This window comes from Haliotis asinina, chromosome 10, assembly GCF_037392515.1.
Source record: "Haliotis asinina isolate JCU_RB_2024 chromosome 10, JCU_Hal_asi_v2, whole genome shotgun sequence".
Taxonomy (NCBI): Eukaryota; Metazoa; Mollusca; class Gastropoda; order Lepetellida; family Haliotidae; genus Haliotis; species Haliotis asinina.
This window is the reverse complement of record NC_090289.1, coordinates 37,159,400-37,184,512: the sequence shown is the minus strand read 5'-3', so window position 1 is coordinate 37,184,512 and position 25,113 is coordinate 37,159,400. Positions and strand designations below refer to the sequence as shown.

At 37.5% G+C, this 25,113-nt stretch overlaps 1 protein-coding gene across 1 annotated transcript in view; it reads right to left on the bottom strand.

The window, feature by feature from the left end:
* The window catches only part of LOC137298882 (Krueppel-like factor 6), a 37,580-nt gene that overhangs the window by 2,834 nt on the left and 9,633 nt on the right, over positions 1–25,113 (bottom strand). Inside the window, exon 2 of the mRNA XM_067831233.1 lies at positions 152–851. Within this exon, the coding sequence (XP_067687334.1) occupies positions 152–851 (700 nt within the window). The remainder of the gene's footprint in view (positions 1–151; positions 852–25,113) is intronic.

The window sequence follows — 25,113 nt, the reverse complement described above, 5'->3', positions numbered from 1 at the left end:
AAGGTCCTTCTTGGGCCGCCTTCTGCATGACTTAATGTGACCTTCACATTATGTGACCTTCACTTAATGTGACCTTCACCCCTCAACAAGAAATGGAGCTCAAGGAGAAGTTCCTGGCATCAAATGAAGAGACAACTAATGGCTATCTTACCTGTATGAGTTCGTAGATGAGCCTTCAGATGTGAACTTTTTGTGTAGACCTTTTTACAGCCTGTGTACGGACAGTGGTGAACCCTCTTCCTGGAGTCGAGACTAACTTCTATACGAGTTGCAGAAGGAGGGTGGGACACACACTGCTGTGACTGACCGTGATGATGGGCAGTTTGTGGTCGTTTATGTGATGACCCAGCTGCCACAATAATTTTTTGATGTCTATGAACTAACTCGGCTGAAATTGGGCGTAGTGCAACTGTTTCCGTCCTTCCAGGCCTTTGTGCAACTAATTTCAAAGCAAAAGGGTCATTAGATTTTGGTCGTATTGGTGACAGAGGAGGGTCACTTATGTTACTATCCCATGACACACCACTAGATGCTGAGCTGAAGCTGTTTATACTGAGAGTATCTGATGCCCGATCATTCAAATTGAGCTGTGCAAATTCGTTCAGTTTGTCATCAGCTTCAACTTCATCACCACTATCGCACACATCATCGTCATCATCTTCATCATCAGGAATGTTGTCTACATCATCGGACTCAGGGTAATCTGCTTCTCCCTCTGCTTCTGAAGCTTCACAGGCCTCAGCCCTACGCTTCATCGACACCCCTCCTGATGAGGCATCCTCGGAATTGAGTTTCTTGAAAGACGTGAGCTTTGGTTCATCTTTGAGGTAGCGTTCCATTTCAAGGCAGTTCTGGAAAAATACAAGAAATATTGAGAAAAGAGCCCTCAAAGTAATAGTAATAATACTTTCTAGCATTGTGTGGCTATGTATAAACATGCTAAGGTCACAAACTAAAAGACAACTCATTACACACTTGCTTATTTTTTAGTCGAAATGTGTCTGGGTGACCCCCAAATCAATACCAGTTCATCATATCTACATTTGTTATGAGAGTGTTACACCACTTACTGTACATTTAATGATGTCATGCATTGTTTTTTTTTGTTTTTTAATTAGCTGTTAGGCACAAATATACAGAAGACCATTGAAATCCTAACAGTAAAAACTTAAAAATCAAATTTAAATAATGACACTTTGAAACTGACTGATTGATATGATATGTGTTCTTGTAAGGACAAAGATACATATTTCAGTCTTTTTTTTCAATTTCAATCATTCCTACTAATTCAACTCTAATGAGCTTGAAATCAACATTAACCATTTTTTTAAATACTGTAATTCAATTTTGATAATGGACAAACATTCCTGAGCAAGAGCGGAATTCAGAAACTACTTGTGCATCTGGTCAAGGAGTTTAAAGGCTGGCCTACATAGGTCTCTCACAATGCAGACATACACAATCTATAAAGTAAATATTAAGTACTAATCCAAACTTGTCACACCACGTCTGCTTCTGTGGACAAGGACTGAGCAATTTCATATTCTATTCATTCTGATCATGCTGCCCTGGTTCTTACAATGGCTCATTCACTGTTGTAAATTAACCCTAGTCCTTCACATAAACATGATAACTCTAACGACAACCTACAGTGTGTCTCTGTGCTTTTATCTTCGGCTCATTCAAGCTGCACAAAATGCGGGGATCAAATACATCAGGAGATATTTTCAGTGAACTTGGTAAAGGAGGAGCACACTATTTAAAAAAAAGTATCCTGAAAACTATTTATGATGCTTAACGTTTTCAGTAAGGACAGTTCAAACAGTCAACAGACAAGTTTCGCTGGAGTCCATCTACTACATTATATAAATACTGTTTTGAGCAGGATATGGGTTAACCGTGAACCCATCTGTAAGCAAACATGGGAACACCCACATCCCATCTTGCTCAGCATACCTAGTTACGGATGCCTGCACTCTTACTCATCCTCGGGGAACCCACACCTGACCCCACCTACATCAGGGACAATAGATACTTAATACTGCATTACTTGCTTGTCAAGAAAGAATTTGCATTTTTTACTGGTGCTTTTGAACTTGGAATGCAGTTATATGAGTGAGTGAGTGTGTGAGTTTAGTTTTATGCCACTTTTAGCAATATCACAGGAAGGGACACCAGAAATGGGCTTCACAACCTGTTCCCATGAGGGGAATTAAACCCAGATCTTTGGTGTAATGAGCGAACACTCTGATCACTTGTTTATGTTACAGTCTCCAGGGACACCAGATATTTACCCACTTGGGTTTTACAACTTTAACAAAACACCACCTTCTGCAGTTGACGATGGCATCATAAATATTGCGAACAAAAAAGTTATAGTGTTGTCTTGTTAAGTAATAAACTTTCCTGTTTCATATCACAAACACGTAAACACATGGTAATGCTGTAAACGATCTCATCTCGTATATCTACTCTTTTAAACAAATAGGGAAGGGCATATCAGACAACCATTGTTCGCAAAAACAAAAGAATTCCGTCTTCAGTGAATAACTAGGTAAAATGAATCGGACAGTGCTGTAAAAACCACCAATAACCACCAACCTTCATGTCATCCCAAAGTGAGCTATTGTGTCAGAATAGCCCTCCACAGAATGCATGCATGTCAGATTCTGTTTGCAAGTCACAGTAGCTGTGATGTCTCACACTTGATAAAAAGAAAATAAAGGATAAGGATACACAGAAACACTGCCTGAATGCTTTAGATTTTTGGAATGCTCACTGCATAGCAGTTCATTGTTCAGGTTGTCCAATTTCTTTCCACGGTATTGCTCTGTGTCATGGTTAACTAAAAGTGCACCATTTTATGTTTACCATATATGGTAACAGCATGACTCAACCACATTTGATCAAAGGATAGGTTAAACCAAAATAATATCTGCAATAGTGTCAAAGAATCTGGCTGCACGACTATATAGATCAGATGTGTGGATATGAGTGATGACGCAGGTTGCCCTCACAGTAGTGAGACCAAGTGATCTTTACCTACCTATCTCTACTCTATAAAAGATAGGATATGGAGGAATGTTTGCACGTGTTCTCATTGACGACGTATAAATACAGTCTCCACCAAACTATTGTTGTTTGTACAAACATGTGGTGGTCGCATTTGCTGCTCACATTCACTATGCAGTCTGTGTTTATACTGACACCTTTTCATCATGTTCACAGAGGCATGAGAAATGTGAGGTGGGTCATATAGAAATGGCTGTTAAAGATATATACTACACAACTGATATGACTGCTACTTTCTACAGGTGAAAAAAGACACTTTTTAGACCTATTGTGACAGAAGACGGCTTATTTAATGTTACAATCTTTAAAATTTGACACACATTAAACCACCTATAGTTGAAAATCTAGGCCATCTTCCTAAAAAAAGACTCATAGTGTGGACTACACAGACCAATGCTGTGTGTATTCATGGCATTAATATGCAATAAAAAATGGGTTTAACTAAAGAACAATCCAAATCTTTCAAATTACTAAACACATCACTATATTACTATTATTCTTTTTCAATCATAGGTCAGACCATTTCATATCTCGTTTTATACAACCACCTGCCATATTTTTTCAAGAGAAAAAAATATATATAAAATAATTTTCCCTGCTTAAAAAATAAAATCCCAACGTTTTTATTGGCTCACTCAGAAATCTCACAAGAAAATACATTTTGGGTTGTTGTTTTTTTTGCCCATATTCATTTCATACACTGCCAACAGTAAAATACATTGAGTATTTAGAAGGACTATTACTTTGATTGGAAATTTTACTTATATTTTTTTCCTGCCTGCCTTTAGCTTTTCAGGGGACAGAAATCTGTAAAACAAGAAACGAAACTGGTCTGGCCTAAAATGACACATCATCTGATTAACAATAAAAGACACGGTTGTCCTCTGCTTCTTTACTTTCACACCAATTACAGTCAATGAAAAATCCCTTCCCTTCATCATGATTCAGCATTTATCTGGTGGTATTCATGTGTTCAGGGGTAACAGTGAGCACAGGTGGCCCTTAGCTCTGCAAAGTACCCACTTTGTGCATGTTAGATACCAATGATCATGTTTCAAACTCTCATTTGCTCAGATTGTTTCCTCATTTGTCTGCACCTTGCCCTGCATGTAGGTTTTCTAAAATAGTGAGTATTGTTTTACACCGCTTCTATCAGTAACACAGTGCGGTACACCAGAAATGGGATTCAGAAATGGGTTTGTACATTGGGGAAATCAAACCCAGTTCTTTGGTGAGACAAGTGGAAGCTTTAACCAATAGCCTATGCCCTAGTTCAGCAACACTTTCATACTAATATGTTTCATATTTTGTGTTCCAAGGATGGCCTTGATATACATTGATTTTAGATGATAATGAAGCTAACAACCTGAGACATCTCCCATATCAGGTAATGGTCTGGAGGGCTACCTTGCCCAACACAAATCATTAGACAACTGGGTGTGGCTGTTTGGTTAGGGGACAGTGGAAATAAGACCTATCCGATGACAGATATTGACATGTCTTTCCTTGCTGGCTTGTCTTGAGGTCAAGCAGCCATGCTGAGATCAAGGCCATTGGCGATATTCTGCTTTGTGTATTTGCAGGTAACAATGGTACACTGTTCTAAACTAACAAAATAAAAAACACCAATTGTATGGCTATTTTTAATATTTTTAATTTCTACATAATTATTTGTGATTTATGACACAGGTCATGCCTGTTTACAAAATTTTTCTCCATTGCCTTGTCTAAATTGTTTTGAAAAGTTGGTTAAACACCTGCTATTTCTCTGTGTGTGCATCTATATAAGTTACAACTGAGATTTTGAACAAGTATTCTTTGTGAAAAAGCATGGGCACAACAAACAGGCATTCTGTGTTCTGATATAGTGAATGGGATCATTGAATGATTCCTTTTACATCTTGATACATTGATTCAACCCTTGCTTGACTTGTCCCTCTTTAAATGAACACCTCAGTCTGTCTCACCTGTTATCACCCTGTGATAAAGACTCATGAAGTTCCCGGGGTAGAATAGGCCTTCAGCAACCCATGCTTGCCATAAAAGGCGACTATGCTTGTCGTAAGAGGCAACTAACAGGATTGGATGGTCAGACTTGCTGACTTGGTTGACACGTCATCAGTTCCCAATAGCGCAGATCGATGCTCATTGTTGTTGATCACTGGATTGTCTGGTCCAGACTTGATTATTTACAGACCGCCGCCATATAGCTGGAATATTGCTTCCTCACGTTCTTAATGTTACAACTTAAATGAATTATTTGTTTTTATCAAAATATTCATATTCAAGTGCAGATGTCATAAATCTATGAATCTCACAGGGGCTATTTTTTCAATCAAAATATTTATGTTCAGAGCCTAAGGGATAGTCTAGAACACACTGAAGGCTGTGGTCAGCTCAAGTGGCCAGCTCTGACCAGTGTGGTCTTTACTTGGATAATACCTGTAATACTGCTGCTCTTGTGTGACTTAGCGTAAGGCCAGAGGACTCCATGGATACAACCAATGTTGTTGTCAAGCCAACACAAATCTACTCTCTAACATTAAGGACCTTTGTATGCTTTCCTCAAAGTCTGTGATGGAAAAACAATTCAGTGGCTGCTGCTCACAGACAAATGAGGATTGAAGAACTAACACTAACATTGAAAAACGAACCTTCACATCCTTTGTTATGAATAAACATTATTTGCTGAGTGGTAACAATTTGAAGCATGTCAATTAGCCTCCAAGATCATGGCGAATAGTAACCTTAAGAATCATTTTACAAGCATTTCTCTTGGATCCAGTTTGGTATTTTGTCATACATTTTGTAAAAATAAATTTGAGATAAGACACAAAAGTTTCTGGGGCTACAGGTCACATCTCTAAAGGAAGATGGTGATCATGGATAATGGAACCAGCCAGGAAATAATCTCTTCTGATTCAATAAACAGATTGACTGACTGACGAAGCCATATTTTTTTCTATCTACATCTGTGAATAGAGTGGGTCCTAAAACAGCATGCCCTAGACTGGTGACCAGAGCGGTTATCTTCAGATCTTTTCAAACTCACCCCCAACTGACCAGAAGGCTTGCTGGGATCAACATGGCCAGTCAGAATATAACCAACATCTTGCCTGTGACTTCTGACAAACAAATGCTGAATAGGGTGTGCAGTTTGTGGGGAGAGACAAGATAATGAGTAGTCTCTTGTTGAAAGAACTGAATAAACCCTTGAAGAGACGTGTATCCCCAAATGTGTTTTTTTCCTGATTGTTGAAGCAAGGAAAGCTTTCGACTGGATTCGCGGTCAAGCAAATATTCCAACATCAAGCAGAGTCATCATTAATGTTCCCTAGAAGCACCACCGCAGCCAGGCGGGATTATTTGATAAAGGGACTCCTGGCTGAAGGTACTCAATTTGGATTCCTAACCTTGCCAAACACACAAGTAAATTAGTGGATTAGTGAATGTTAACACAATAGTACATTCCTGGAATTTGGTTCATGATTGTGATTGAAGCACAGGTACCATCAGAATTCTTGTATTCTGATAACATTAGCTTTCAGGAATGTTGATTGATTAGAGCAGGTAGTGTAGAGATAACAAACCTGGACAGATTACAGAAAAACTTGATCACTGACACAGGCTGAACGCATTGTTCTACTTTTGTCAACAAAAGTCTTTTCATTCAGGCAATAAAACAATTTTCCAGCAGTGTATGAAAAAACCTAGACAGACATCAGGGCTGGTTATTTCAAAATGTCCAGTCCTGGATGAGCCAGTCAGACATGTAGAACATGTAAATATGTTACAACGCCATCAGGCTGGCAAGCTGTAAATCTTGACCACCTGTCAGAAATCTAGCCCATCTCAGACAGTCAGAGGTGCCTTATTTTATCCACTGTATCCAGCCAGAAATTTCATTTGGAACTTCGCCATAATTTGCCAAATAGAGACATACTTGATAATTAAGGCAATCCTACAACTAATAAAGTATATTTGGACAAGCAATTCTTATAATGCAACAGCAACTCCGGCACCATGTGTATCCGCTTAGCTGTGCACTGTGCATACAGGTTCATGTCTGTCTATGTTGGCAAAACTTAGTTCAGGCACTAATCTTAATCTCCCTCCGTGCACTCAATGTCAGATTGCCCGACTGGCAAATAAAATATGATACTCACACGTTCAAAGTCAATGTGCCTGTCTAATGACGTTGCATACATGTTACGAACAGTCAGGTCTGTAATACCTCTGTATACAAATTCCTGACTGCTTAATGAGTTATGATGACAGATTCCATCTTGGAGGAAGATGTATGGTTCAAACAACACTGTGTAGAGATATAAATCTGACAAGAACATATGCATAATATAGGGTGGAGAAAGTCCAGGGAAGCCCAGGTGCCATACAGGGTAGAGTGATCAAGAGCTTCCAGATCTATCTGTGAGGGAGCCCATCTTACTGATGAGATAATTTAGAGTCTGGATGAGAGGAAAATTATAATTCAGTTCTTCACTTTAGTGACATAATTAGAATGATTTTTACACTAACACAACCATGACAGTGACTGGACCACCAAGACAGAGGTTGATCATGCAGCATGATCATGTGGTTGAACCCTGCAGCACAAGTTGCTTTTGTTCTGTTAACTAGGGGTGTAATATGGAACTTAGCCTTATACAATGGCTGTACTGAATGTCCAACAGTGGCTTGTGAAATATGGAAATTCGTACATTTCACACATTTTTTAATGTGTCTAAGGCATTTTCTTTAAGAAAAGAGTATTTTTCTTTAAAATTATGTAGGTACACAGTATACCATCTCTGTGGATGAACTAACCATATCATGTTCTATTTACATAGCATAATCAAGGCCTTGTCATATAGACCAGTAAATTTCCAAATGTGGAAAACCTGTTCCTTTCTGATAAAAATGTTTGGTAAAATCCTTAAACAGTAACATAAAAGTACCGGTAGTCGTGACTGATCATGAAGCCAGATATATTATTGAAATAGAGATTCCCAGTGGAGTATAACATGGATATCTCAGTCACAAACAGCATATCAGCTCTGAATCCAACCCTTGTTTCGTCACCTACTGTCAACTGCCAGGCAGGGCAACATCAAGTACCATCTTTCAACATATTTCGACACAGACTTGGATCAACCTCTCCCTGCTGAGGCAGCCATCCTACCCACTACACAACAAAAGTATGGGGAAATCCCCATGATGTAATCTGTTTTCCTTGCCAGGATAATGGATTTTAAGTCTTCTTTTGACACAAGTATTCATTAACTCCAAAAAGATATCTAAAATCTATCTCCTCCAGCTGCACAACTGGCATAAATATCTTCGTCCTTGATGTCAAGTGATTCATATGGCTTAGTAATTATTCATAGGAACATCTTCCTGGCTGCAAGGAATGACTATCAGCAGCAGAGTAAGCTGTTTACGTTCCCTAGCGATTCCCCGTCAGGAACTAATGAGTCAACATTTCAAACCATCAACACAGATATGTGCCCCCAGACATGTTCCTGGTACAAGAACAGTTGTTACATAAACAAGCACACATTTTTCTGTGCAACTGTTTCATTGAAGCACAAATGTTCTGTTACCATGCTCCTTATCTACTGATGTTAATGATGATTATAGCTTGTTGGTATTGCAAAACTATTTGTGAATGATCCAAAGCTTGGGACTTGGACAATTTACTGGCACCTTCTTCGTGCCAAGTTAGGCAGTTTCCCCCCATCGCAGTCATGTCTCAGTACAGATTCTTAGGCCTAGACTTTCAAAGCTCTCTTAGTGCTAAGACAGCTTTGAAAATCTAGGCCTTGAGGTCTTAGTTTGCATCCTCATAGTCCAGCTTTTATTTTCAAGAATGTATATCTGGTGAAGTAAAAGTATTTTAAGAACATGTAAGGAAAAAGCGTAAGATCTTATACCCCCTGTATAATGCGACCCCCCCTTCCTGACCCCCTCATTTCAGGTAAGAAAAACTTGCATTATATGCGGGTATATACGGTACATATATTATGCTTCATTTTCAGAATGATTACACGATGCCATATACCATCGGTATATGGTATCAGCTTTCATAGTGACTCAGCCAGCCTAATATGCAGTCAAATTTAAAATGCATATCCTTGTCAAATAGACGACACCATAAGACATCCAGCCTCTATCCGTTCCCCAAAACAGATACCATATGAATCAGTAATGATAGCAGGTGTTAAACAGGCCACACATGGTCTAGAGCACCTGACACCCACTTAAAATGCAGAAGAAAAAGAGCTAGTTACCTAATGCTTCACAGCAGTACTCCTAACATTAAACAATAGCCTGTTCAAAATTGATTGATTATAAATGAAGTTGAGAAACATTCTTCTCAATGCCATCTACCTGCTGTAAATCAATCACATCTTCTTTGAACTATTCAAACTTCTGATATAAAAGATACCATAAAATGAAAAAAAGATCCATAAAGTTCTGGCAGCCATCAAGAATGTAAATTCCAGGAATCTGATATGTCAGAAATCAAAATGGCCACTTATCATTCCTCTCGAGTGACTGAGTACACAATCACTACATGACGGACAGTTCTGATACAAGAACAAGGGCGGTGGTATTAATAATGTCATAAATCACCCATGAAGGACAACCTGTAAACATACTGACACTTCCTGAACAGCATTACTACAAGGTGTGACCTCTGTCTCCACCAGTCACTATCCAAGTGTTCATGCTTAGGGCATGAGGCGACTGGAAATACAGTGCAAATGTACTACTTAGATCACATGATCAAATCTGGGATAGTATATGACAGTGTGCTGAGATAGCCTAGTGGTTAAAGCATTTGCTCATCATGTTGAATAACCATGGTTTGATTCCCAACACAGCTATGATATGTAAAGTCAATTTTTTATGTTCTCCACCATGTTTGGAATATTGCTAAAAGTGGCATAAAACCACTCTCACTCACTTAGAAAGGTGACCAATGTGAAGGTCCCGGGGTAGAATAGGCCTTCAGCAACCCATGCTTGCCATAAAAGGCAACTATGCTTGTCATAGGAGGCGACTAATGTGATCGGGTGGCCAGACTCGCTGACTTGGTTGACACATCATCAGTTCCCAATTGCGCAGATTGATGCTCTTCTTGTTGATCACTCGATTGTCTGGTCCAGACTCGATTATTTACAGACTCCCGCCATATAGCTGGAATATTGCTGTGTGAGGCGTAAAACTAAACTGACTCACTCACTCACTCTCTTAGAAATGTGCTACTGAATGTATGGCTGTATGTGTATATTACATATGCATATCGGAGTCTATCCCAAAGTCTGAAGCACATTTTCCCAACTGCCAAGCTCTTCCTGCTGAAGCTTTAAATGAAGCAAGTCCAGATTTCCTGAGGTACTGAATCTCTTGTCTCCCAGGGGCTCCTTTTCAATTCAGATAGGTTGATTTGTTACTATCAAAATTATACATATTCACAGACTAAGTCTAATACAAGTCCATGAATGTGAAGTTCACATTAGAAAGGTAGAGTCTGCACAAGATCAAATGGTTGACAGCATGAGCACAGTCCTATTTGTTTTCATGGGGTGACATGCTTTGTTATAATGACTTGTATCAAGTAGCATGGAAAACTGAGAACCCATTTCTTTACCTATAAATCTCCCTCGGAAGTGAAAGAATTTGGGTGAAAATATATCATTGATTATCGTTATTGTCAACATGAAATCATTTTATTGCTGTTGTAGCACTAATAATATATCACCAAATTGCTGTCAGGTATTTTTCGTTGCTATAAACACACATTCCTGCTCCAAATCGCCTTGAATGCCATCCACATGTTTGAAATGGCACGCTGACAGAACAGCTATGATAAAGTGCCAGATCTATCAAGGAATCAACTTGACAGAGGCCTGGACCAACAAGCACTGTGTTATCACATTCCAGATATATGCTCAGTGGGAGCCAGTGGGCGGGGACCAAGGCTTGGTTAGATTGAAATTCTGTGTCAGGAGGTATTTAGTATGTAAGCATAGCAAACAAAGTCATTTGTCAATACTGCTTTCAAAATGGGAACCCCACCCAACAAAAGCAAACAGTAATATATAGCAATTAGTTGGAATGGTACGAAATTGTGAATTTTTCTAGAATCAACAAGCTGTAATATCACAATGCTTATCTTGCATGCATAATATGCCATATTGTCCCTGGAAAAGTTTTAAAGCAATATCATAGATACCATACCGTTAATACAGTCGATATATTGCTAGTAGTGCATACCTCATCCATTAAAATATCTAGATGACAAGTGGTTCTTCAATCCCTGGGTCCAATATTAACTTGAAGTCGTCTGTCAATTTGGTAGAACTGTATGAGAGACGCAGTACTAGGTCAGATGAAAATGTCAGTATACAATATTGGAACTTATCTTATGTATGTGTGAAGTAGTCCCCATGTATTTTTATCTCAGTTGGAGCATAAGAAGAGAAAACTGACTAAACTTCAGCAATCCTTTATGAAATGTATGAAAAGGTTCATAAGGCCAGACAAATCTTATTTGTTTCACAGGTCTGCCAGTTGTATTTTTTCAAGAGTAATTAAAAAAATAGAAATCAGTCTTCCCTGCTCAAAAAATAAATTTTCATGTCATTCAAACCACACTTACTTTTGACTTTACATAACTATACCTATACTGGACAAAATTAGTTAAGGATATTGGTATTTTATGACTGATATTATTCCATCAGTGTGTCAATGAATCAATAGACCATTATTCATAATTTCAAAATTTACATACATCCATATCTATTTTTTTCCAGTATATTTCACCTGGTCACACAAAATACATTTATCATTATATTTTATTTTAAACATTTAAGGATAGTTTAATGCATATGGAAACAGTGCACAATATGCACATCTTGAGATTGTTACAAGATTCAAGACAGCATCTCATCCGACACAATAAATCAGTATTATAACAACTATTATGAGGAAAGTAGCGTTTTTATAATGACAAGAAAATTATTCATTGTTTGAAGTCACTTACATAAGAAATCATATAAATTATTCAGGTATTCATGTTATTGTTTTTTAATCCATTTCATATTCATTCCATTCTGTGATTTATGTAAAATTACCATCAAATTATGTTTAGTATCCATGATATATCATGCAAGTATGTTAATTTACACTAAAAACTGGATTAATGCTCTGGGCAAATGAATAACATCAGGGCCCGTTTCACGAAGCCACTGTGGGGCTAAGGTGATTGCAACTCCCATAGAGTCGCGACAGTCGTAGCGCTACAATCGCTTTCTAGAAAGAATCCTGTCTTAGCTATGCCATGAAAGGAGATGCAACATGTAATTGTTTATAACACTGTAAATTAATCTTAACGGGCACACTTAAAACAAACTATCAAGTACAATGTCTTAATTACTCTTATGTAATTAGGAATTTCCTTAACACTACAATACTGTTATCTTCTCAGAGCATAAATCAACATTTGTGTAATGGTATATGAGCATTGCCTCTGTACTGCCTTCCAATTATCTCAGAGCAATGTGCATTCAACGATCTATTGACAACAAAACTGATGCAGACAGACAAGCCGGCAGTCTTCTGCCTTAAGGGACTGAAATCAACATCAAACAATTTACATGCATTATCTCAACTGCACACAATTCAGCCAAGGGCAGATAACTCCAAAGATTTATTCATTCAAAGCTTTTGCCTAGAGACATGTTGATCAAACTGATATAAATGTAGGTGGAGTAAGCTGTGTAGATTTATCTTTAAAAATGCTTGTAAGGAAGTGTGATGAAATCTTTTGATGGTACAGATTAATAAATATGTGCAATTAATGAACTCAAGAATTCAACATTATGCAACACAGATGTCCATACATCATCAATACAAAACCTGGACTTTATTCTTTCCATAAATATTATATAATGCTGTTATCTTCATGTTTTATAATAACTCGGTTATGACTGATCACATCATTACCACAATCAACAAACATCAAATATTAAAGCTCTGGCGACAATAAAACAGCAGAACTTGGGATTCACACCACCCCAATTAAGGTTACCTGCAAGGTGTTAGGCTGACAGCAACTCATGCTTGACTATGCTAAGAAAATGTATTATTATTATTAAGGAATCAAAATAGGCAATTTTTACTGCTGGATAAACTACTTGTCTGATACTTGTGTGCACTCAGTCATTGCTAAGCACTGACATGTGATACAAGATTTATTAGCAGACATTCATTTGACACTTTTCAAAGGCACTGGTCTGTGGCATTGATATTCATGAAGAGAACAAATACTATTTTCAAAACCACTGACTGTGGTAATGACATTTTAATGACATTATATACTGAGAGCAAATATAATTGTTCTTGCATACAACTAGTTATTTAAATAGTTTGTTTTTCATTTTACTAAACACTATAACATGCATAGCTTGTTATGAAATCAACATCTTTTATTTAGCAATGAATGACTCAACAAATACATGGAATCCTTTTTAAACTAAAATAACTACAAAATAACAAAAAAAACATTTACAAGGATATTTATTCAGCAGCATAACATTATTTGTTGCATGTTTACTCATTAAATGAAATTTAAGGAAATATATTTTAATAGTTAAACATTATAACATGTGAAGGGATTAAATATAAAAGCCATAAAAATCTTCCATCTATACAATTTGTTTTCTGCTGAATCAGAGCACAAACCAAACAGAAACCTGACAAAAAATTTGACAGTTCTGCTGCGATCACAATCGATAGCAGCTCAAGATGGTGGTCTCACAGTCATGACGTTACATCACGCAACATAAAGAGCAGTTGTTGGTCAGGTATGTTCACTGATCAATAACTATTGGTCACATCACCCAAACTGGCAATTATCCTTCAAAAGCACAGAACTGATTATTGACATTTTTCATTGCTTTCCTTCAGCAAGAGTTTTAACCCTGAAGATTACCCGAAGTAATTACCTACAATTCAGCCTGATTCGTTGTGATTGCAGAGAAATCGTTTTATTGGTTAAGAGCTTATAAGTGTTTGCAGTGTTTGCCTTTAGAGGATCAATTAATTTCCCATGACTGATCAAGTGTTTGTTGATTGCTCAGGAAAGAGTCCTAGATATCCAGTATGTGACAAAGTGTTTTGAAAAGTAAAGACAAATTGAACAGCATAACAAATACATTGTAATCAGTGAAAGCATATAGTAATAACATCATATATAATTAACATCATATATGATTCATCATGCAACTGACAATGATTGACAAGTAATTTGGTGATAAACACTTCATTTGCATAATATAGTCTCCAAATTTGGTAAAATTCTCTCTGAAGGTGTATACAAATTCTGCTTGATACATGCAGAGATTTGCCAAACTGGAAATATTTCATCCGATACATGCAGAGATTTGCCAAACTGGAAATACTTCATCCCATATATGCAGCGATTTGCCAAACTGGAAATCCTTCATCCGATACATGCAGAGATTTGCCAAACTGGAAATCCTTCATCCGATACATGCAGAGATTTGCCAAACTGGAAATCCTTCATCCAATATATGCAGAGATTTGCCAAACAGGAAATATTTCATCCGATACATGCAGAGATTTGCCAAACTGGAAATACTTCATCCGATACATGCAGAGATTTGCCAAACTGGAAATCCTTTATCCAATATATGCAGAGATTTGCCAAACAGGAAATATTTCATCCCATACATGCAGAGATTTGCCAAACTGGAAATACTTCATCTGATACATGCAGAGATTTGCCAAACTGGAAATCCTTTATCCAATATATGCAGAGATTTGCCAAACTGGAAATATTTCATCCGATACATGCAGAGATTTGCCAAACTGGAAATACTTCATCCGATACATGCAGAGATTTGCCAAACAGGAAATATTTCATCCGATACATGCAGAGATTTGCCAAACTGGAAATACTTCATCCGATACATGCAGAGATTTGCCAAACTGGAAATCCTTTATCCGATACATGCAGAGATTTGCCAAACTGGAAATCCTTTATCCAATATATGCAGAGATTTGCCAAACAGGAAATACTTCATCCGATACATGCTGAGATTTGCCAAACAGGAAATACTTCATCCGATACATGCAGAGATTTGCCAAACAGGAAATATTTCATCCGATACATGCAGAGATTTGCCAAACTGGAAATACTTCATCCGATACATGCAGAGATTTGCCAAACTGGAAATCCTTTATCCGATACATGCAGAGATTTGCCAAACTGGAAATCCTTTATCCAATATATGCAGAGATTTGCCAAACAGGAAATACTTCATCCGATACATGCTGAGATTTGCCAAACAGGAAATACTTCATCCGAGAACTCAAAGGTGAAAGAAATGCAAAAACATGCAAATTGTCGCCTGACCAAGTGAGTAAACTTGATTTATTGGAAAATTAAAAAATCCTCCTACTAAAAGCAATTTAAAGAAACCCATAGGTTATCTGTCTTAACTGCTGATTAAAAACTGTGGTTTTCATTTTTGAATTGTACATAACTGACTGAAAGTATAATCTTCTGTCACTTGTGGTAGAGAGGTGCACTAAATTAGTTTCATGTGTTTTGGCCATGGGTTTAAATGTGTTTTTGTATCTCAGGTGAACTCTGATTTAGTGAGTGTGCGAGTGAATTTAGTTTTACCCAGTTTTTGCAATATCACGACAGGGGAGACCAGAAATGGGCTTCACGCATTCATCGTGATGACACTTTAACCACGAGGCTTGTGGGATAAAATATTGTCATGTATTCAAGACAAAATTATTTTGTTCCTTGCTTCATTTATCTACATTAGGAATGCCTTACTTGGGGCAAAGCACTCTTACCTCACTCACTCAACACAAAATTATTATCATGCTCCTCGCTTCAGGATTTCAAACTAGAAATTTGGTGCAAAATAATACTGACTCACTCAACACGAAGACAAAGTCCCACACAAAGACAAAGTGATGAACAAAGTTAAGCAGGAGGGGATTAAAGTTAAGAATAACAAATACCCAGATGTGGAGATAATACCTTAATCTGAGATTAGGACTGTGATAATCTGTCAATGATTCCATCTACATACAGTCATTGAAACAGGAACAAATGGTTACTATGTGTCTCAACTCAACCATATCCTCTTTCCATCTTCTGTATGGGGTATATTATTCTACCTGCAAACACCTGTGTGTACACTTGTAATCAAGGTAATTGCACACCTGAGCTAACCTGCCACTGTGGTGTTGGTACAAAGCAATAAAAGATCATTCACTGTTGTTTGTCATTTCTATTTTGAACAGACCTAAACTATGCTTTTGACAAGTTGTTTGAGAGACTTCAAGGAGGTCTTTTATGTAACAACATATACGTCACCGAGAAAAATCTATAAAGTCGTATGGCCAGAGTAAATGTGTAAGCTTGGTAAATAGAAACAATGGCACTTTTGTTTCTCATTTGGTATCCGTGATTAGATTTCTTTTCAAGGAACTTTTTTTCACAATTTATTTAGCTCAAGATTGATTTAATGTACAAACGATGCTTATGAAATCGTGAGTGAGTGAGGGTATGTGAAAGAATGAGAATGAGAGTAAGTGAGTGAATGAATGATCTGACTCTAGTACTCTAAACGAAAATGAAACCAGTTCTTCGTATGCTGCCTAACAAACTGCCCTAATTGCTTTAAGGTGTGGGGTTTATGAGATCATGACAGAGCAGTAAGACATGCATGTCACCTCACCGTGTGAGGAAAAGCGAGGAGAGGCAAGTTATTGTTATTTATGACTTAGTGAAACCCAGGATCATGGGAACGGTGTTGATGGACCTAAGGTCATAATCTAGTGAATATGTAATGTACACATGACGAGGACTGCTTCTGTGCGGAGCGAGGTACACCTCGAGTGATCCACAAATCAAGAAACATCAATAGCCATGTCACAGAAACCTGGCCTTCACCACTGTATTGATTATCAAGATCTACACACACGTTTTAATCAAGCAGTTAATCTTGCTTTATAAACAAATCATTGCAACATGTTGGAAGAAATATTGACAAATGAAAACTGTCAAAAACATTTGGATCTCAGCTGCAAAACTGTCAAAAACATTTGGATCTCATCTGCAGTGTTGGTGTGTGCACAAGATGCAATTCAACCATTACACTGATCAATACCAAATTCAAAAAACAACTGTCCTAAAAGCGACTTCATATTTTTCATATTTTGTGACTTGTGGCTTTTTACAATGTTTACCATTGATGACATAATCGATAAAGGATTTCGGAAACATAAACAGAGATATGAGACTTCGTAGGTGTGCTGTAGGTGTTTAATTAGTGTGATAGGAGTAATACCACTTTGGACAGTATTTGAATCATTGGGTGTCCACTTTGAACAGTATTTGAATCATGGACAGTCAACTTTGGAAGGAAAGGATAACATGAACAAGATGGAACGACACTAAGCAATATTGCAGCTATACAAATAATTGAGTCTGGATCAAACAAACCAGTGATGAACATCATGAGCATTGATCTACATAACTGAGATAGGATAAAATGAGTCGACCAAGTCATCAAGCATAACCACCCAAACCTGTCACCCAAGCATGGATTACTGCAGATCAACTCTAAACTGGATCTTCGTGTGTTTAACACGCAATAGACACATCGACCTTGGCCTTTCCAGGAACACACAAGTCATTGAGAACACGGTCTGGCTAGCAGTTTCGACAAAATCATGGATTAGAACACAAGCAGCTATTGGAGAAAATGGACTTTAATGTTGAACTAGTGAACTGTATCTAGTAATTGGCTCTAAATATTCTTGATGCTATGAAACAAATCAATAGGTTCAGGACATAAAGAAACTGAAAAAAACTCATATCAAACGTTTCACTTATTAATACTGTTATTTTCAAAGTTAACCTGACATTTATTGATTTCAGCAATCAGGTCCCATAAATTTCGAATCACAATCTCAGTAGAATAGGGATTGAAAGCAATCAGCTGATCTTGTTTGAACTCATAAATATCATAACAATTCATCTTACATGTCACAATAACGAAATGAGCTGTAGCACTGAAATGAAACTACCTTTGATCCCAATGGAGACCATGCCAATACAATGTATCATTGTGCCACATGCAAGGATAAAATGCCTTTTATCATACATCCAAAAACATGTATACAAAAACATACCACAAACATTTCTAAAGAGATTAATATTAATATCAATGAAGATATTGAAAAACAAACATCACTATTGGAAGCCGAGTGTAGTCAGCTCTTATGGGGAAAGAAAGCTTTGAGAATACATAAAGCATAAATGCCTGTTCTCATCAGATCTGGCTTAATGCAGTGACCTTTGCGACCTCTGATATTTAGTGTGAGTGACATAGAGCTGGGTTGTCATGTCGCATGTTCTTGCTGTAGAGAGCTCGAGGCTAGGACTTATCTGAAAACTTTACATGCATATCTTGTCCAGAAAAGTTATTTCCATGTCAAGCTAAGTTTATGAGCTCATCTGGCGTGACTTTTTATATTCATTACACACATGCCAAACAGCAGCTGCAATGACACGACATGTATGTGTAGGAAACATTCCTTTAAAATACCTTAAAACAATGGTCCGCTGGAAGTCTACATCTAGAACAAAGAAAAATATTATGCTGGACAAAAATAGTTAGAGATATATGCAAATTCTGAAATTACGAAAAATGGTCTATTTATTCACTGACACACTGATGAACTATCAAATCAGAAAATGAAATATCCCTAACTTATTTTGTCCAGTATATAGCTGGTTTAGTGGCTATCATTGACCAAGAATGGACAGAACACTGAAAGACAAGATCTAATATTTTAAGAATGAAGCAACATTACTACTACAGGTATGTCTGATGAATGCTAAATGATATGTATACCGAACACATCTTATAAACAGTAATTTACCAGATTAAGATTCAGATTAAGTGCATTGTGCACATAACTCACAGGAAAGGAAAGAAAATTGTTCCCTAATCAGTGAATCAAATATCTCCATCTTGTGATCGTTCTTTTAACCATCACGACGGTGGGAGAGGCTAGTGGATAAAGCATTCATTTGTTATGATAAGACCTGGGTTCAGTTCCCCACATAGGTATGAATGTCAGCTCATCACACCGAAGACCCAGGTACAATCCCTGACATTCGTACAATGTGTGAATCCCATTTTTGGTGTCCCCACTATGATATTGCTGGAATATTGCTAAAAGTGACTAAAACCACTGCCATTAACTCTTCCACCTACCAGCTTCATCCTTAGCAAACCTATCCCTCTTCGTCATATTTATCTACTCCTGCATGCCCTTCGATATATATTCAATGTATCACATTCCTTTTCCTTCGCTACAGACTTTCTTGTGTTTATGCTTATAACACGGCCAAGTGTTACAAATGACCTATATTATCATTATTATTATCTCTGCATACACCATGCCTTAATACATACCCCTCCTCTCTTCCACCTTCCCTGTCACCTTCCATCCAACCCCACTTCCCACCATCAAATCCCCCCAACCCCCTCCCTACTATAGTCACCTGTTGTCCTCATTACATTGAAAGCTAGTGATCCCACCAGGTAACAACAGAACAACCATGTTTGTAATCCCAGCATCTTAGAAACACACCTGTAATTAACTGTAGTTACCTGTAATTAACTCAAGATAGTTACCTGTCATCACCCAATGTGGTCACCTCTCCAGTTACCTGTAACTATCACTGTCTGTAAATAACTCATACCTGCAAGGACTATTTACTTACATTTACCTGTAACGCTTAAGAATGATTTCTAATAATCTTCCTAAGTATACTATAAGTTGTTCACAAGTCACGAGGCGGCCATGGGCTCATGTACCCTCGAGGGTTGTTTATGTTCCTTGAGCCCACAGGGCGAGGGGAACAAACAAACCTTGAGGGTACATGAGCCCATGGACCCCGAGGGACCAGTGAACAATGTATTTATCTTACCAAACACCTGAGTTTTAATTCTATAATGTTTGAAGCACTTCTGCTGAATGCGAGGCAAATCACCATTTTGCAGACGACACAAGGTAAACAGATTTAGAGTTACCTCCCTTCCACCGATTTTCAATCGCAAAACATAGGTAATTTCCATGCTTCATGCCTGATTTAAAGTTAATCGAGACAAAGCAGTACTACCATGAAGCACCAAAAGAGTTCGGAATTCCCAGCAGTGTACATAGAAAATAATACATTGCTTGTAAGCGGAGTACATTGAAAATAATAGAATAGCGCTTAGCCAATCAGAAAGCGACATTCATGTGTGAGGTAAGATAAAGAACTAAGTAAGAAATGTACACTATTATTCAAGGTTAAATTTTACTTCCCATATTTTCCCATAAATGCATTTCCTTAGGTGTTTTAATAGAAATGGTAGCTTCAGAATATTTATCATTGGTAGCATATTAAAAGCTAAGCAGCAACAGGTTTCAAAACATTCATAAGCATAAAAACAACTTATATGCACATTTATCCTCACGAAAACAACCAACAAATAATCCAGAGTATTATCTTCTTATGTAGAATACAAGCTTAAGTCAAAACATGCTTTGTCAAATGTCAGAAATTGCATTTATTGTGATAATGCTAGATGTGAGCTGTGACCTGTTTCCTGTAGAAGCAAGAAGTACATTACAACAATCAATATTTCACTTCCTTATGAGCGTGAGGTACAGTTTACTTCCACCAGTAATAGGGCCCTTTTACCGTACATATGACATGATCATCTGATCCCTCGTGCGATATTCAATACTCCATATGATGCTGCCTTCATTAGTGATAAGCTTTACTTATATGTTCGTCAGGGAAGATCCATTGAGGTTTCAATACGTAAAGACCATTTTTTTCATTACGGTATTAGATTTGGCTCGAGTGGATTAGATCCTTCCTACAGTTTCTAATTACAATAACACCTGTCAAAATGGACGCAGGTTTTTCTGATTTGCTTACATCTATCAGACTAATGGCAAATTGACTGTTTACAGAATTTGACTAATTAATACAGAGGACAAATTGGGGTATTTTCTGTTTCCTGAATGCACAGGCCCATAATCTTACAAATGTATTAACAAAAATTTGCTGTCATTTTCAAAATTATTTTTTGTGGGACACTCTAAAAGTACTTTACCCTTTGAGCTACTGGGGAATAAGAAACGAAGTCTCTGGCATAACAGGGTGTTGGGGTATAGCCCAGTGGTGAAAGTCTTGACTCATCACACCGAAGACACATGTTTGAGCCCCACATGGGTAGAAAGGCCATTTCTGGTTTCCCCAACTGTGATATAGCTGGAATATTGCTAAAGGCAGCATAAAACTAGATTCACAGAATCACTTTGGAGTCATAGTTTTTGCCATTATGCTGCTCTAAATAAAACAAGGAAGTTGGGGTTGAATAAATGACAAATTGAAACATGACTCACAAGCAGTAATAATCCAAGATAATTCAGTTGCAGCAAATGTTGAACAAGCATCCCCTGTGATGTAGTGACAGAACAAAAGCGTATCTGTGAAGTCGGAATTTTGAGACTGCTTATAGCTATGAAAGAACTGTCAGCTTGATATCAAACAAAGCCAGGGCTGTTTAAGAACACCAATATATGCTGCTTTGAAATTCAAATGTCAAAATCAAGACTAATATCTGAAAATTATCTATGCATTATCATGAATGCCTTCCCGCAGCCATGACCGTGACCTTCTAACTACGCCATGATTGTGTCTTACATATCTCGCATGCTGTCATAGCCATTCCGTGAGCTCATTACATGTGCATGGAATGCTCTACTACTATCAGAGCTCAGCCAACCAAACACAGGTCTAGTAATTACAAAATGAACAAGTATTTGCTTCTGATTATATTCACCAGTAAATGAATGAGAGCATGGAATGTTATCAGTGTCAGAAAAAGATACATTTCATGTACAAAATTCCCTAAATTTTCAAAACATTTTCAAAATTTTGGCATTTCATTTTAACCTCAGTTCACTGTATCGAAGATAAGAGACTGATATTATCATAATGGAATTTAAAACAATAGCTGACAAGAATTTAAAAACATGATAAACCTTTGTGACCAATGTTTTTCACTGGTAAAACAAAGAGTCAATTTACACCCCAAAACATGTTATTTGTTTTATCTTATCACAATAATGTCAGCTGGTGCACAGTGTTTTACAATTTGCAGAGAAACTGTTAAGGAAGTGCTGTGATATTCCTGTCTGTTTCACCAACATGGCAAGGACCCCTGGAGATCTGGGATAGAATGGGTCTTCAGTAACCCAGGCTCCTTGTAGGAGGCGACTAACAGGGATCGAGTGGTCAGTATTGATGACCTGCTTCACTAATGTCACTGTAACCCAATTCTGTAGATCAATATTCATGATGTTGATCACTGGACTGTCTGTTTCAGACTTGATTATTTACTGACTGTCGCCATAACCATGGACTACTGCTCAGTGCAGTGAAAACCGGCCTAACAACCATCCTTGAATCTTTCGTATTATAACATTTGCAAACCACTGTACATTCTTTTGTTAGCAATTCTAAGACATGCAATCAAACTCTCTAATCTACCACAACATGTGAAGGTTTTTGCCATGTTTAACATTGTGAACATTTTCTTTTTATTCTCATCTTAAAGTGTCAAGCCTCTGACCGAAGTATATTTGTAATTCACAAGTCAGCTTTTCCTTCAAGGTGCAGTCCTATTGAAAGTGAAGTCTCCTGCAAATTTGAACACTTTGTCCTCAAGCTTCCTACCATAAAATTCCTTTGACACTGAAATGTACACTTACAAAGCATACTTTTTGTAGGCCGTATTCAGAGATTGAATATTCACATTCCTGTTGTGACGTAACTTACAAAATCATTTCTTTTGAAGACACTGAAAGTAGGAAACTCAACACAAATTCCTGTTTTGGACTGGTGACAAGTTTACTGACAGGTTTAAACATGAGCCCCCCACTGTACATGGATCAAGTCCTGAACCTATCCCATTGTACTGATAGTGTGCTACTACAAGATATGTCAAGTGTACATCTCAAACAGATGTTATTGGCAGATGATTGACAATGACACATTGCTACATGTGCGACCCTATGTTCCTTAGCTGGACATCCATCCATCATGGCCACTTCGCTGTGACAGTGGCTTTGTTAATCTTAATGTTAATAATCATAATAATAAAAAGACTAAAGAACTAATGTCCTGCATGAAACAAGATTTTGCTAGAGTGAGTGAGTGAGTGAGTGCACTGTATGCCACATTTAAAAATATTCCAGCTTTGTGGTGGCGGTCTGTAAATAATCACTGTGGATCAGACAATCTGGTGATCAACAGCATGAGCAACAATCTATGCAACTGGGATACGATGACCTGTCAACCAAGTCTGTGAGTCTGACCACCAGATCCTGTTAGTTGTCTTTTATGACAAGCATGGGTTGCTGAAGATCAGTACTAACCCAAATCTTTACAGGTAAATTTTACTATATCACAGTCTGTTCATGTGACATTTCTACATTGACCCAAATTTCAGTATCAACTTCAATAATTGGCAATTAAAACACCAAACTTAAATTCAGGATCAATCCCTCATCTCTATCTCTACATTTCCATGAGTGCCAAAACAAAAACATTGGTCCAAATATATTTCTCGAACAAGCAACCAAACACATGCCAAATATGGAATGCAATATCTTGATGAATATTCATATCTCATTACTCCAGATACTTAGTAAGACTGTATAAACATAAGAGTACATAATAACAATATTTACATAACACTTTATCCAAACAAAAACACAATAATCACAGCCTCAGGTAATACTGTAAAAGTTGCTACTGTGGAGCAAACACCGTAATCCTGTCCACAAACAATGAATGGAGTAGAATGACTTAGAAACTGGAGAATTCCCAGAAGGCAAAGTAAACATGGAGGCTTTTTTCCCATGATCCACAGAGCACGATTTGAGCCCTCTGTTACAGACTGGTATCTATGACATCCATCATTTGAAGACCCTGGGGGATTGGTTTATGAGCCTTAATCAGACTTTATAAGACCGACTTGATTATTTTGCATCAGCTGAAAAGATCAAGGTAATTTAAGGCCATTTTGGGATGAAGGTTAAATTTGAGAGTAATTGGAAAAACGTATTTGCCATTACCAAGACATTAAAATCCCATCCAACTAGATCCTTATGGCTGGAATGTATTTTAAAATCATTAAAACAGAAATATTTCTCTACTTTTAAACAATTATTCACTGCTCAGGAAGGAAAAGGCTTTTGAAGGGATAAGAGACGTTGGGTTTTATACAGACATGTCAATCTGGGCTGTTACAGTGTGGTATGTCTTTGTATAACTAATGGGCAATGTTATAACTAAAAGGCATGATTTCCAATACATTTCTGTTACATCATGTCCAGTGGATCTATGACTTGAAGCTCTGAATAAATCTTTGATAAAATACTGGCATTAAGGCTCACCTAGCAGTCTCCATTTTAAACATGTTAACAGACACGCTGTAATATACACTCTGTATCATCCACTGGCATACAAATATATTTAGAATAGTCAGCTTGACGTGATGGTAAGGGCATTGTACAACAACCATGAACACCAAACATGCCTAGTCACTTTCAGCCACCTAAGTATGGAAATACCAACAGCAAATCACACACATATCATAGTGATTATTCATAGTCAGGGCCCCTAACAGTAAAACTGCCCACTTGAACATGAATAACAAATCTGTGATGACTGCAGGGGTCATTGAACATGGATCAGCAGTCATGATATGCCCCTGGGACTTCACACTTGACTGGCCACAGTTGTTGACAACCAAGCTTAAAGTGACCACAGAATTATACCACCTCTCAATACAATGGGCCATTTACACAACTTGTATACAGTGTCCAGTGCTTCAGTAACAC